Here is a 13,629-nt window from a genome sequence, read left to right on the forward strand (position 1 = left end):
AAAAAAATTATTAATAAATTAAAAAAACATATGGATTAGCTAATTGTATGAGTTATATCAAAATTAATTATCACAAAATTAATTATTTAAATTTACATGCGCATTAAATATATATTAGAAATTTTAGTGTTATATATAACTACATTATTTATTTTATAATATAATTAACATATTAACTCAATTGGTTAGAATATCATGTTGATAATGCGAAAGTCATAGGTTTGACTCCGTATGAGTTATACGGATTACATAATTTATAAAAACAAAAAATACTTAAGGGCATTTTTGGAATTTTATTTTAATGCTGGGTGCACAAACAATATACCTGGTGCACCTAGCAACAACCAAATATGTTCCGTGCACTATCATTACTTTTTCTCCTTTATAAAAGACTGTTTATGGCATGCTCATGTGCAAAAGATGAAATAGGAGTTAAAAGGCTTAAGCCCATTTGAGAAAGATCATAACAAGGTTTTGTCTGTTTTGTTGGAAGCTACTATTGGCACTATCAATACTGCTATTGGTACTATCAACCGTTGGCTTTAAATTTTTTTCTTTTAAAAATGCCTTTTTCATGGAAACTTGATTTTGTGGACAAAATACACAATGGAGTTATGTTTTTGTTGTGTAAGAGGGAGTGAAAAAAAAACCACACAACAAAAATATGATTATGTTGTGTATTTTTTGCCAACGAAATCATTGTTTCTGCTGTGTAAGTTTTTTGCCTCCCCTTTTATTCAATGGAAACATTTTTTTTTTCATTAAATTTTTATTATAAAATTTTAATTAATTTAGATATAAGTTACCCTTTTTACTTGAACTAGTTACAATACAAATTATATTAATGACAACACACATGACTTTTTTAAACAATAATCAAATTAATTGATATAATTTATTTTTCTATTTAAATTTAAATTAATGATTGCATAAGTTATCATTTTTAATTTTATACAAATTAATATCATAAATTGATTTGATTATTGTTAATAAAGATAATTCATATAATAATTAATTTGATTACGTTTATAAAGGATACCTTCTATCCAATTAATTCAATTTTAATTAAGAAAAATATATTGATTACTATTAAAAATGATAAATTATATCACCATAATTTTATTGCTTTTAAAAAAGGTAACTTGCATTTATAATTAATTAAAAAAATTATAAAAAATAGACAATGAAAACATGTTTTTATTTTGTAAAAAGGGATGCAAAAAAATACACAATCCAAACATGATTCCATTGGCAAAATACAAAACAAAATCATATTTCTGTTGTGTATTTTTATTTTTTGCATTCCCTCTTATACAACGGAAATATGATTTCATTGTGTATTTTGCTAACAAAAACATGTTTTGGTGAAAAAAGTATTTTTCTGAAGAAAAAATATTTAAAGTTCAATACCAATAGTAGTATTGATAGTGACAATAGTAGCTCCCATTTTGTTTTGTACTTGACTACTAGGCTTTGTTGTTTGTTCTAAAGTGCTGGTTGGGTCTCTGTTTCGATATCTTTGGATGATTGAGAGTGTTTGTTTTCTATACTGGGCCTAGAAAAGAAAAAGGTTGCAACCCGGTGACACAAAAGACATACAGAAAGAATGCAAGTTAAATTAGCCTATTTAGATTCTACTTAATAAAAATGTTAGTTAATTTAATAGTACACGGTTAGTACGGTAGAAGACAATCTCGTCTTATGTAAGAGGTACTCAATCAAATGTAAATTTATGAAAAATATTGTGCAATACGGAAAAAAAAAGAAAAAAAAACTGCTATCGCGACTTAACTAGACTTTGTGAATTTTCTTGAGTATAAATAGCTAATATAAATCATCATTTCTGCAGTCATGTCAACTACTATGACGCCAGTTATTAATTATATCTTAAAAGTACGACATATTAAGCTATGTTTGGATTACCGTTGAAGGGTGCCAAACGTATTTTTAAAGGAGTTTGTATCTTTCGCCCTCAATATACTTTTGAAAGGGTTTAAACAGTACACCAAATAGTGGTTAAAAAATATTCACTTCTTTATTTTTAATGTTTTGAAATGAAGTATCCCCATACCTTGTATTGAATAGTGGGGTTTGCTTCCACTAAAGTAAGAAGCTATAATCTAACTATTAATTGAAAAAATTGCTATTAAAATTATAATTGAATGTATCCACTTGTATAATAAAATAAATTTCAATTTAGAAAAACTAAATCCTTGGTATTTGTATAATTACTGAAAGTTACAATTCAACGAGTGATTGTATACATGAAACGGCCATATATACAGAACTCAGTACCAGTTAGCAGCTGGAGGTAAACCACATTGGCAAATCAACATATCATTTATAATTGCTTAGAATAGTCACCTCAAAAGAGAAATTCTAATTCCAAAACCATTCTAAGATATATTCAAGAACATATCATCACATGGTGCTTTGACAACATTCAACTATCTGGCATGGCATTACTTTGGCCTTCCACATATGGCCTAATGAAAGTCCTCCGCCACCACACCTCAAAAGCTCTCTGAAGATTGGGACAGCCATCACCAGTTTTCAAGAAACTTCCAACCCATGAAAGCAAAATACTCTGCTGATCCTCCAAAGGCAAGGTGAGAATTGTCCTTCCAATTCCTTCCTCCACAAGTTTCCTATCAAATGACCTGCACCCGTGCTGCAACCAGTTATAGTCATTGATTAGAGGCTGTAGCCATGTCTGCAACAACAGCTGGCGCGTGTTCTTTGATGGCAAAACCTCCCCTCTTCCAATGCCAACATATAGTCTTCCTGAAATGCAACTGACATGATAACGAAATGCAATCGGAAGCTTTCCATGGAGGGCTGCCAATTCCTGCTGGTTTGCCCACATCAGCGCAAAATCTTCAGCAGCTTGTTTGTCAACTAAAATCTCAAGCAACCATGACAAGTTATCAGCTTCAAGAGCTATATGTTTTACTACAGGTTCTTTGTTATCACTAAAGCTTGGCTCTGCCACCTGGTTGAACAGACACAATAAAGAATCCATGCAATTTCTGCATGACTTATTAATCATGTCATTACAGAGGTCAGCTGAGCCTGAAGAACTTGGAAGACTGTTATTCTCCCTAAGGAGCTTTAGAACTATGGATTTCATCTCTCGGCGACCTCTCTCCTCATTGCTTTTGAGAACAAGTTCAACAATGTGGGAGAGGGTATCTTTTGGGGCATTAGAAAAATCAGGAGAAACTCGTTTTAGCACCGGATTTACCCCAATTCCTTCTCCTTGGAGTCGTAGGATGGTTGAGATCACCTTTTCTTCTTCTTCCTCTCCATTCCAAGGGACTGCCTCCAAGTACTCCAAACATGATTGGATACATGAGCTGAAGCCAAGGAATTCTGTGACCTGCAAAATTGTTTCTTTTAGATTACATGTCTAGCAATGGTGCATAATCCATCAAATATTCAGTGGCTCATTCCTAGCAAATGATAAAATGGTGAAACAAGGACGAGAAAGATTTGAAATGAAGACAATATTTAGCAAGAAGTTATTACTGAGGTTTTAGGCTCTATCTTTCATAATGAAGCCTTATAGAGAACAGGTCAGAAATATTGTGGCCCATGATAAAATACTATGATCTTACAGGGAACTGGGCATAAGAATTACCATATACTAGGTAATCTTACTATTTTTATATGAGGGTGGGTGGGAGGAACTCATGTGACACCGTGGTTATATCGTATGATCATCGTTTCAGGCTACTTATTTGTATACTTGTTGAGAGTTACAATGTATCTACTAGTTGATCACAATAATTTTATAAAAATGACCACCATATGATACATTGATTATTTTAACATCATCACTATAGTTAGCATTCATTGCACATTTTAACTACTGATTTCCATCAACAGTAGTTAGTATATGAGTGATTGAGTATGTATAAGAAAAATGGCACAATACAAGAAATTTCTAGTTCCCATCCACCTTTAAGATGAAGATGGAGAAAAGATGATGCATTGAAGTGATTCAAGACCTCTCAAGAACAATGCATCTGTATTCTGTAAATTGTCTTAAAAATAATAACTCCTTACTCAACCGTAATGCACCGGTTTTCATTACAGTACAGCAGTTCCATATTATATGATAATCATGATGTTGGCACGCTAGTTTACAATATCACAAAGCAGTACAAAATATTTTTTCTTCCAGAATAATTCTAGTCAAATGCTAATGAGTGCCCTTGAGGTAGTATTAGTTAAGGAAACAAAAGTTTAAAGCATTTAACAAAGGGAACATATTGCAAACACAAAAATCATTTCCTAATAGAGCGTATTTAATGGTCCTTAGAATACTACTATTAGTTAACAAAGCCCATAATTTCTTGTAAAAAAAAAAAAACAAAATCCATAATTCTATATACTCTCACGTCATCCTCCTAATTATTAAATGGAAAAAAAGTTTTGAATGCCTTTTATGTTCCTAAAATATTAAATGCATTTCCTTTTTATTTAATAGTTTCTTTATAAAGATGAAGAGAATATGGCATTACTCTATCCTTATTGAGTTTATATTTTGGCTTATTCCATGAAAGATAAAACTGCAGTTGATTGCAGCATTAAGAATCTAAATAGCATTGTTTAAATTCAAGATATATTAGTATATATTGGGGAAGAAAAAACCATGCTGAAAATATTTATCATAGTGGAGCCTGAATTAACTCGATAAGAATTATAATTAATGAGGAGTTTAAATATTAGTGGAGATATAAACACAAGCCTCCAAGGAAGCATAGTATTTCAGACAAACAAATAGACAGCACCACAGAAATAATCTGAAAAATATAATCGTACTACTAGATGTGAGAACAAAAGAGTAATAGCAAAGAACATATTTCTTCTTTCCCAGAAATGCCTTACTAAACAGAATTAGCAAAAAAGCATGACAGAGTTAGCAAATTACCTTGAGTATTCGAAGAATGCGAGAAACACTTTGCTTCATTAGCCGCTGTTTCATTTCTTTGCAGTACATAAGTCCAACAGTCTCAACATATATTTCAACATCCTCACAGTCATCAACTTGGAGACATGATAAACCAGATTGCTCAGAAAGTTTATCAGCAAAGAAACTACTTTTCTCTATTAGAACATCCCTGTGCACACTTAACTTCACACAAAATCCCTGCTTTCCAAGGAGAAGCAGCTTCATGTCACAAGTTCCAGGTTCACCAAACTCAATAGCTACCTTTTTGGGCAAAGATTCAAGTTTGGGCTTGGGTGTTCTCTGTGCAGGCACAGAAGTGCTAGGTGGAGGTCTTTCTGGATCATCATTACATTGTTGAGCATCTGAAACCACCAATCTTGATGGGGCAGGCACTGTTTTTCTCTCACTCACTGAGACAGCCTTTTTCTGGGAACTGGTCTTTGGGGGTGGTGAAGAGGGTTTGAGTTTATTCAAAGGGTTTTGAGGCTTGAGGCTTTTCTGAAACCCAACAGGAGTAGGGCAACACCAAAACCCTTCAGGGGTGACAGCAATTGGAACATTTTTAATCTTTGTTTGACCTTGCTCTACCCGTGAATGCCTAATATCCCCCATAAGTGACAAGGATTCTCAGCTAATATAAAACAAGATATAGCATCACAGTGAAAATGATGCAGTGGAGACAAATCTTTGTTTCCCTATTTAACAACCAATTTCTTAATTTGCCCTCATAAAATATGGAAAATAAGCAAAAAGAAAAGCTGCAGTCTTTGAAGCTGATCTACTTCCCCCAAAAGAACCGGTGCCACTGCAGTTTCACACAAAGTGCATGGAACATGAGGAATGTTCAATGGACTAAAAATTTGATTTTTTTCTCAAATGGGAAAAAAGATTTGAACTGAAACCCAAGCAGAACGGCAGGAACATATGCAGAGCAGCAGAAGTGTGTAAAAATATTTATTTTTTCAAAATTTTAATAGAAAAATGGTTGGAGCATTTTCAAAAGTATAACCAAGAAGTTCTATATCTGACCTCATCAAAGTAACTACAGATCAGCACATAGAAAATGACCCTTGTCTCTCTTTGGACACTAGTAACTAGTAAACGGAAAAGCAGAAAACTTACCAAACATTGGTCATATTATGAGAAGCCTATGAAAAGTGAAAACCCATGTCGTATCCAATGTTTTGTTTAAGCTCATAGCGTTATAAATGATTGAAGAGGAGCTGAAGTGTTGACCATCAAGGGAACCGGTGAAGAAAGAGTTGCAGGGAGGAATAATGAGTTTAGTTAAGACCCTCTTTAATTTGTGAAGAATAGAGAACACCACGAGACCCGAAAAAAAGAGAAAAGGGAGCAACCAAATGAAATGATATGGAACGAGATGATGATGGTTTATGGGCTGTGTTTTCTTACTTTCCACTTTACCGGTTCCATGCTTTTGATGATTTGGGTCTCAGAATTTGCATCACCTCCAGGATTCAACCATTTCTCTTCTCTCTAATTAAAAAGAGAATTTTACGAGATAAAATAAAAATAAAGTATTAGTACCTTTCTTTTATTTATCCTGTTTCTCCTATACACAACTCAGCAGCAATCAAACAGACAAGAAGCACGCCTCTCATTTTATTGTTTTGTTTTATTTCTTTATTTATTAAGATATTGTTTTGTTGATTCTTTACGTATGTCACTGTGGCTTTTATCATGTACTCATGTAGAGTAGAGTAAAGCTAAAGTATGTATGCTTGCTTGTTACATGGTGTAATTACAAGTACGTCCCTGGAGCTCTAGTTGAGTTAAGGTGCAGGGTGCAAATGTTTAATGCCAAATTAAAGTAGAAGAGCTAAAGAGGAATCTTGATATTGATAGCAGATTGGTGTCTGTCAGAAAGGTGTTAAGTAGTTTCTCTCTTTTGGTTGTTTTTTATTTTTGAAAGAGGCAGTTACCCGTGGAATTGTAGTAGTAGTAGGATATAAACATGAAAGCGATGGATGGTCCTAAAATCCAAACCCAAAAATATGGATCTTCCAATAACAGACGGCGGTGCTTCCTTTTTAATTGACCTCTTTTTGCTTGGATGCATTTTACTTACAAGTTTCATAGCCATGTGCATGTTTATTTTTCGGTTGCAAATTGATGTTTCGAGTAAAATAAAATTTGTAAAAGCAACCAATTTTTTTTTAAATTATATCTGTGAGTCATTAGATTTACCAAGATATGCATATTTATATAATAAAATATATGAAAATATTGAATTACATAAAATAAATTTTATTTTTTAAGTATAAAAAAGTTCATGTAGATAAAAGGTTCACATTCACATTAATCATTAAATTAAAAACTTATCAAATAATGATATGAAAACATCTCCGGTCTAAAACAAGACACAATGATCATTATATAGACATTATGCAACGGATACACTAAAACTCAATCATATATACAACGTGATATCATGTTAGTGAAAAATAACACCATGACACTTAAGAGTACATAACAAGACATGTCATACAATGGATATGTCAAGTCACTCTTACTAAGTGAACATTCAAACCGAGTGTATTTACCCCCAAAACTTAGACTCCGAAGAATCCGTTAGGGTCTCACCTTCCTAATTCAGGTCCAACCCCTAAAATAACTTTTGCATGTAGACATTGTTCATGAATTATACAATATTCACGACCTCACACTTATTTTCAAACACGTTTTACACAATGTGTTACAATTTAACACCTTAGGTTCTTAACTTGGAATCCTACACTTTTCTTTTAACACCTCTCGCATTGCGCTACAATTTAACACCTTCCTAACTTGGAACCTTACACTTTTCTTTTAACACTCAACACATTGCACTACAATTTAACACCTCAAGTTCCTAACTTGGAACCTCACACTTTCCTTTTAACACCTCGCACATAAACATTTTTCTCAAGGTAAACACTAGTCGGATTATTGTATAATTCACAACTCAAAACACAAGTAGTATCATATCAAGTATTAACCACACATTTATTCACAAGCATATCCTATGTCCACAATTTAACACCTCCCAATGTCACAATCCACCATTACATATTCATGTGTATCTCAGAAATTAAAACACGCTCAACTTACCAGTTATACTCAATCTCAATCACAATTCATAATATACAAATAGTATTACATATATAAACACACACAATATATAAATAACTAAACACACAAATATTCTTATCATGAATTTACAAAATGAAATATAATCAAACAAAACTGCACCAAGGATTAAAACTTTCGGAGAACTTTATAGCTAAATAGACTTTGGTCAATTATAAAGAATAACAATATGAAATAATATATAAACTCATACTAAATATTAAAACTAAAACAATAATCGAGAATGTCATTCTATTAGCCTATTATAATTTCAAATTATAATATTAATTCCAAACTATATATAAAAAACCCTAAAAAATCACAAAAAGGAGAAAAATACAAAATCGATATCTCACTCCATCTTATGGTAAATATCTCCTTACTTAATTTTATTAATTCACACTAATTAGAAAAGACTCAGTTTCTAGGTTTCACACTCAACACAAGAACATATCAATTTCACAATAATTTTGCATCGAAACATCAACTGGTCTGTCAAACACAGTCAATTCGCGAATAAAAATATAAGAAGAATTGAAATTCATTAAACAATCCAAAATTTATTCTCTAGGGATCCCTACACATGTTCATTATAATCCCCAAGTGTAAGTAACTCATCTCTTATCCCTAAGCGAGCTCATGTGTGTAGTTTGAAAGTGATAACAACATCTCTAGTGGTTCCCTAAGATTCCTCAAACTTTTTCTTTGATTGCTCTGCTAGAGTTTCCAAGTGTTAGAAAAAAGGAAAAATGATTGAAATCTCAATTTCATTATCTCCATTCGAGTGGATTTCTCCCTCTATATGTGTTATTTTGCAAATTCCAACGGTTAGAATATAAGAAAATGAGTTTCTAAGGTGGTGTCCACATTTCAGTATGATCCAATGGTTAACGAATCCGAAATCATAATTTTATTGAGACATATTTGAGTGTATGCGAGGAAAAAAAAGAGTTTTGGGGATGAAGAAAGTAGAACGAAGTTGGAAGAAAAAGAGAATGTAAAAACATATCGTAAATGCAAAAAAAAAAATATGATTAATATGTCTCTATTTATAGTTAAGGTACTCTAAGTTTATTATTTTTTTATTTTATTATTTTATAAAAAAAAACTCTATAATATACTTTCATTAAGTAAATAACCAATCAAAACATCTCTTTATTTTCTAAAACATCATTTTACTCTATTTATTTTCTAATACTATGAAACCCTTATTTTAATTAACAAAAATATTTTTCTCTCATTTATTTTATTTATAAAAACTCTATTAATTTTTTAAATAAAATAGTTTTGATTTATTTTAAAAAAAAAATAAGATGTTACAATTACTAAATTACTTTGCCCTCTTGAACTCACTTTAAAGCTGAATTAACCTCGCTAGCAAGAATAAATAGAAGATGGATTTTTTGTTTTTAAGAGAAAAGATATTTTTTACTTGAGACAATCATACCAAACTATATAGGATCATTATGAGTTGTAAAGTTCTTTTTTTAAATATTTAACTAAGGCTCAAATATAAAATCTTTAGTTAAACTTAAACAAATTTACATCAATTCATCCACATTCTAAATAAAAGATGGGTTTGATTGTTTATGATGCACTCATACTTAATTTGATATCTCATCTTCACAAAATAAATTAGTTTACCGTGAAAAGATGAGTCCAAACTATGAAACATTTTTTCCTTCCTTTTCTCTTATGAAAAGTGAAAACCAACCCTAAGATTTGGCGTGGATCGCTTTCGTGTTGGCAAAGATAAATTTTAGAATTCAACCACTCAAGTTAAATGGGGGATACAACACGCATTACATGTGGTACTTGTTAGATTGTTATGTGTTTAATGATAAGTTAACTGACAATCTTAAGTTACACTTATTAGTATTTGTGGTAGAATGTGATAATTCTAAAAGAATTTTAGGTTTCAAAATAAATGTCATTTGCCTACTTTAGAATAGTTATCTCAGATTTTGGAGAGATGAAATAAAATATTTTTTTTACAAAGATTAAAATCAAAGTATGCTTATTTGAAAGAAAAAAACAATGATTTCAAATTTTAGAAAAATCAAATAAAATAATTATTGAGACCACAATAAAAATTCGTTTATTTTATACTTGCTAAAAACATATATATGCCAACTTTATTTTATGTGAGAAGCAAGAGTCTATAATAAAAATCAAATGTCAAGAATTCACGTATGTACAAGTGATTCACATCATCACATGCAGTGCTTCCCTCTCTAATCTACTATATTTGTCTCTCTTACTTTCGTTTGCTCGATCTTTGGCTCTTTACTCTTTTTTCTCTCTGTGTTCCCTCTTTGCGATTATCTTTTTGTGTGATCCCTAATACTTCTTTTCTTTGTCGGAGCATGAGATGGACGTAGAGGTTACTTCTCTGTTGCTTCCTAAGTTCCTACCCATCTCTTCTTTACTCCCTTTCTGTTTTATCGTTTTTTTTCTTGTCGTTCTTCACTATTGGCATTAGATTTCAAGAGTATTACGTTCTCACCATCACGAAGCTTTAACACCATTTTAAGTTTCTTTAACTATCTCTTTTAATTTCTTCCATACAATTTCTGATGCGTTCGACTACTATGCGAACAAAATAAAATTTCTTCAACTCTCTCTTTTTGTTTATTCAATACTGAGCTCTCCTACAACAAAAAGAAGAAAAAAAATATTATTCAATCCATTCTCTTTTTTTTATGACATAATTCAAACATATTCTCTTAAAAGCCGAAATTTGGACACTCTATACTAGTTCTTTTTTATAAAATATGAATTTACCAAATATAATCATTAACCGCCCATCTTCGTACTCATTTCTTGTTGTCCAGTTCTTTTGACAATCTTAATTTTTAATTTGTATTCTTAATTTCACCATTTACAATTTGTTTCTATCTTTAAATTTTAATTGTACACTCTAAACTTATCTAAGAATTTGATTTTAATTAAGTCTAAAAAAGTGTTTTAATCTTTTTAGTATCAATCTTAGAGAGAAATATTCGAACAAAACTTCCATGAGTTCTTGTCAGACAAACTCTGGCAGCATACATGTCAGAACTCTAACGCTCAAATCACTATATATTCGAAATAAAAATGGAGGAAAAAAGTTAGAAAAATACTCTATTGGATCAATTTATATTATTCGTGGTTTGATTATTTTGGCCTTCCTTACGTAAGGTGGTGCGTAAGAAATGTCTCTTTAAGCAAAACCTTACAAGAATCGCTACTTCTAACAATATTTTTGTTATGCTTTAGTGATTCACACATATATCGAGGTTCAACCACTATCGAAAGATTCTCTATACACATGTTTTTCGAGACCTAGTTATTAGATTTTGGTTACTGATAAAAAAAAAAGTTATTAGATTTTGGTTATGGAGTCAACGAAGTGAGTTAATTTGTAAAATTGAGCTCAAACTCTCTACAAAGAGGTCCAGAATTTTTTTTAATTATCATTATTGAAAATATCCAGTTTTACACTATTGTAGCGAGAGACCCAAAAACTGATGCTACCAATAAATAATGAAGGGTAATGATATAACATTCTTATTTACCAATGCTAACAATTCATTAACATATATTATTTTTTTTTTCTATTTCTTTCTTTCAATCATACCATTATCACTTATCATACTTCGCTCTCTTTCTCCTTCTAGATGTCCACGGATCATTTTCCAATACTGAAATCGCAAAAGAATGGTGCTCCAACACTACCTAGAGCAGTAGATTTCTCTTTTTTGTGCCTTTAGTGTGAAACCACATGAAACTAGTACTTCATCATCACATGCATGCAGCATGATTTTTTTGGGGTGTGATGGGACCGATCACCTCCATGAATGCTTCTGAATTACTTTGTCTTTGGTTAATCCCTCTTGTTCTATGGATTTTGGCCTCATAAATGCAGCCTTGGATCACCACCGTACAAAGTAAAAGTTTGGTCCACTTTTGATGGTAAAGGAACGGTTGTATATCAAAAAAGTGATTATGTTAGTATTTTAGAACACCTTTGAGAACGTTTTGGACGTCAAATAACTAAAATTGTAATAAGATGAATGACTAATGTAATTACATCAACGTTGTCAAAGGCGTTCTACAAGTCAACTTGAAATTTTAAGAAGATTTTCACATAGTGACAGACCTGAGCTAAATTTATGACAATGTTATTTATTCTTTTGTAATAATTCGATAGTCTCAAGTTTGCAGGGTTTCTATGTTCATGGGATCCAGTGACCAAAAAAGAATAGTTTTGTCACCTTATATTGGTACTACTACCTCTTCTTTTTAGCACTACAACTTTTAAAAAACAAAGAAAAATGGTTAACTGGCATCTCCTTTTAATTACATTAATATACAATTTATTATATATACGAAAACTTATTTAGTATTAGAATTTAGATGAATCTATTAACTTTTATTTTAATTGAATTAAGGCAAGGACATATTTTCATTCTCGAAACCCTTAATTTACAATACGAGTTTATCCTCAAGCATTATTAACATGCCATTTCTCGATTTTTCTTGGGCCCTTTATAATGTAAGGTATGACAGAAATGTCTTAGTTATAAACTTTTCCCATGCCGCTCCATGGTGAAACATTTCATTGTGAAGATGCTGTTTACTTTTGTTTTGGGTGCAAAAGTGAGCAAATTCACAGCTCTAGCAATTTCCATAAGGTGATATTAACATTTTTTTTTCGTTCTTTTGATATCTTTTATGCAATTAAACATAGCTGTGCGTGCCGTGACTTTAGTGCAATCATAGAGCTTTGCAATGATTCCATCTAATTTCTATTCAAGAGAGGATAGAAAGATAGAAACGTGTTTTCGTCATCAGAAATCAGAAATTCCAATCACATGATAAGTGGCCTCTGCTGGCCTGGAATTGTTGGCTTTTTGGCCCACCCAAGATTCAGTGCTCCCAAAATTTGATGTTACTAATAAACCTTCCGCCATGTGCTCTAAAGTTTTTTTAGCCCAACTAACACGCCATTTTATTATAGAGATTACAGTTAATTATATGCACCTAACCTATTATTAGTACCAACAAATATTTGTAGGTTAAGCACAGCTCACAAGCTAATTAGGGGATACCATGAATCATATAAATCGTAATTTAAAAAATATATATATAAGTGAAATATGTCCAACAAAGATAGATGAGAATCTAGGCCATTCATCAATCATAATAATCTATAAGAAGCTCTCCTCCATGAGAAACAATTGGAGAAACATGGAGCTATGGCCTAAGGAGACAAGGTATTGGTTATAAATTTTTTGAGTACATGAATGAAAGAAGAGTGACCGACATATTGGTTTGGTATTGACATGCACCTTGCCTGTAATCTCTCTCAATATTGTCTATCAACTAGAGGTCCATGTGGGCCCCAATCCCTGTCCTGACCGACCTCCTGTTTTTCCATTTTGGATGGGTTCCTTTCCTCTGCATATGTTGCACCTTTGAAAGCAGCACCTCAGGAAGCTAGATTGCATGATGCCCCCTCTTTTTACCAAAAAAATATTTTAAATCAAATAAAACCATAG

General features: G+C 31.8%; 1 protein-coding gene across 1 annotated transcript; it reads right to left on the reverse strand.

Moving 5' to 3' along the window:
• Positions 1-2,195: 2,195 nt before the first annotated feature.
• On the reverse strand, positions 2,196-6,621 carry LOC100818853 (BTB/POZ domain-containing protein At3g50780). The gene is made up of 3 exons (XM_006573547.4): positions 6,080-6,621; positions 4,937-5,762; positions 2,196-3,379 (listed from the first exon to the last, which is right to left on the reverse strand). The coding sequence occupies exons 2-3, from the start codon at positions 5,567-5,569 to the stop codon at positions 2,444-2,446; spliced, it is 1,569 nt and encodes a 522-aa protein (XP_006573610.1). The 5' UTR covers positions 5,570-5,762; positions 6,080-6,621; the 3' UTR covers positions 2,196-2,443.
• Positions 6,622-13,629: the final 7,008 nt, after the last annotated feature.

This window comes from Glycine max, chromosome 1 (genome assembly GCF_000004515.6).
Source record: "Glycine max cultivar Williams 82 chromosome 1, Glycine_max_v4.0, whole genome shotgun sequence".
In the NCBI taxonomy this organism is placed as follows: domain Eukaryota; kingdom Viridiplantae; phylum Streptophyta; class Magnoliopsida; order Fabales; family Fabaceae; genus Glycine; species Glycine max.

Coding starts and splice junctions, on each gene's coding strand:
- LOC100818853 (XM_006573547.4), bottom strand. CDS start 5,569: ATGGGGGATATTAGGCATTCACGGGTAGAGCAAGGTCAAACAAAGATT. Junction 3,380..4,936: donor GCATTCTTCGAATACTCAAG/GTAATTTGCTAA, acceptor ACAATTTTGCAG/GTCACAGAATTCCTTGGCTT.